This window comes from Tupaia chinensis, unplaced genomic scaffold (assembly GCF_000334495.1).
Source record: "Tupaia chinensis unplaced genomic scaffold, TupChi_1.0 Scaffold000424_1, whole genome shotgun sequence".
Taxonomy (NCBI): Eukaryota; Metazoa; Chordata; class Mammalia; order Scandentia; family Tupaiidae; genus Tupaia; species Tupaia belangeri.
This window is the reverse complement of record NW_006159929.1, coordinates 3,323,413-3,325,853: the sequence shown is the minus strand read 5'-3', so window position 1 is coordinate 3,325,853 and position 2,441 is coordinate 3,323,413. Positions and strand designations below refer to the sequence as shown.

Sequence of the window (2,441 nt, the reverse complement as noted above, 5' to 3'; positions counted from 1 at the left end):
GGAGGGGCCGGCACCGCCGCTGCAAAATGAGCCTGCTGTCGGCCATCGACACGAGCGCCGCTTCGGTGCACCAGCCGGCCCAGCTGCTCAACTGGGTCTACCTGTCGCTGCAGGATACGCACCAGGCTAGCGCCTTCGATGCCTTCCGTCCCGAGCCGCCCGCTGGCGCCGCGCCCCCCGAGCTGGCCTTCGGCAAGGGCCGCCCAGAGCAGCTGGGCTCGCCCCTGCACTCCAGCTATCTCAACAGCTTCTTCCAGCTGCAACGCGGAGAGGTGGGTGCCCCCGCACGCCCCCGCCCTCGGCCCCACCACGCCTGACCGTTTCCTATTTTGCAGGGCTCTTCCTGGCCTGTCCTGGCCCGACTCCGCATTGCCCGCCCGGCTTGGCCTGGCTTCTTTCTGCTTTGCCAAACTCGCCGCCCAAAGTCCCGGGGCGCCTGGAGCGCGTCACCTCTCTGCTGAGCCTGGCTAAGCAGCCCAGGCCCGGGCGGGGCCTTCTCGCCCCTTCTTTCTGGCCTGGGGAGTCCTGATTGAAGGGGACTTGGGGGAGGGGCTGGAAGGGGTGTCTCCGGATTCTCTCCAGACAGCTGGGATGAGGAGCCCCTTCCAAGTGTCCTTCCCACGCCCAACTCTGTTCCCCTCTTGGCCACGGCTAGCAGGGAACAGAGTGCGTATTCATGCACCGAATTCTCCTGCAAGGGCCTAAAATCTCTTCAACATCGTTGGGCATCCTGAAGAGCAATGACCCACCCCAGGGACTTCTGCTGTTTTTACTCAAGGATCCCCAGATATATCCTCCAGCTGCTCGCTGTCCCCCAGCCACATAGGAAGTGGTTTTGGAGGGCTTGACCCCACAGACTGTGCTGTCCTCTGCCCTCTCAGCCTGGAAGGAAATGAAAGGGAAATCCTCTTGAGCTCCTGGGAGGGGGGCTTGATCAGGGGGAGAGGTTCCAGCTGCCCAGTGCTTTCTCCAGAAACCTGGGCCGGCTGCATTGCGAAGTCCGCCTGTCTGGTGGATTCAGTTACAAAGTCGACCTGGCAGTGCCTCTTCCCCAGCTAGATAAACACACCGATCTCTGCAACCTCCTAGCCCCTTTGGAGGAGTCTTCTCCAGCCTTCCCACTCCTCTCTCCCTTAGCTCTCTGCTCCTCCCCCACCCGTACTTAGTCCTGCTTCCTTTGGGAATGGCAGATACCAGTCTGTGGCCTTTACTTACTCCCCTTGTGGTGGCTATTTCTGCAGGGGCACATGAGGTGGCGGAGGGCACGCATGGGGTCACTTTCTTTCCAGACCTGGGTATACCAGTTAGTTTTAGGAGAGTCTGCATCTTAAGTATCCTGGCACAGAAGGCCTGTGTATGCAGGGATGTTCTGGGATGAGAGCAGGAGGCAAGGGTCACCCTTTCTGGCCTCATCAGTGTGTTCAACTCTGCCATTATTTATGGGAGAAGACAAGGACGTGTAAAATGCTGGCCGGAGGCCAATACTACCCAGCTGACCTGTTGACTGTGCAGGTAGAACGGTGTGTAAGGGGGACGGAGGTAAGTCTGGAAAGGTAAGCTTCGGTGCCAGGCAGAAGCGCTTGTACACCAAAGCCCTTGGTAAATCCTAAAACACTCTCTCAAAATGAGGAATCATTCTTGGCTGGGATCTTTCTTTCTTGTAAGAGACTTTGCTGGCCCTTTAGGGAAATGACTTCAGGTGACCAGTGGCTTTGGAGGACTGTTGGTGGGATGTTCTTCAGTGTTTATTCTCTTACCAAATCTTTTTTGAGCTCTGAGTGGGCCCCTGGGGACTCTCAGCCACTGGCTAGTGGGGACCACAGATGATTTGACAGGCAAGATAGCATAGTGTGAATGGTGGGTGGTTTGACAGGGGTGCAGTGGGAACCTCAGAGGACGTTGTCATTCGGGCAGGAGAGTGGCTGTGACCTACAGGTCAAGCGGGGCTCCCTCTCAGCCTCAAATATTGTCCTTCTGCTCTACCCTACGGTGGTCTTGTTCCCTTCCTGTGAGTCTCTGCTGAGGGGGCCTGAGGCTCCTTTGTGGGAAAGGGATGTCATGTGTCATCCAAATTGCTGATGTCCCAGCTGATTCTCAGTGGTACCTGCTTCCTGTCATTTCACTGCTGCTTACCTTGGTTTCTTCCATGAGGGGGCACAGTGTGGAAGGAGTGGGTAAAGTTACCTAGACCAATAGTGAAAAGTCTCTCCTGACTTTAGGCAACCCCCGTTTCTCTCTGGGCCTCAGTTTACCTATCTCTTGAATTTAGTCTCTGTTGCCCTCCAAGGTGATATGTTTGGGATTTGAAACCTATACAAACAGAGAGGACATGCCCGCAAAGAGACCAGGATATGGGGGAATAAGAAAGGCTTCTCTTATGCTCCCAGGTCAGTGGCTTCCTTGGAGGGGCTAGAGGGGTATTTCTGGTGCCTTCCCGAAAA

At 56.3% G+C, this 2,441-nt stretch overlaps 1 protein-coding gene across 2 annotated transcripts in view; it reads left to right on the top strand.

Moving 5' to 3' along the window:
• Positions 1-6: 6 nt before the first annotated feature.
• Positions 7-2,441, top strand: part of ZCCHC24 (zinc finger CCHC-type containing 24) — a 63,198-nt gene continuing 60,763 nt past the window's right edge. For both annotated transcript variants that reach the window (XM_006154900.3, XM_014590275.2), the window contains exon 1: positions 7-272. In XM_006154900.3, the coding sequence (XP_006154962.1) occupies positions 27-272 (246 nt within the window). In that variant the 5' untranslated portion in view covers positions 7-26. The remainder of the gene's footprint in view (positions 273-2,441) is intronic.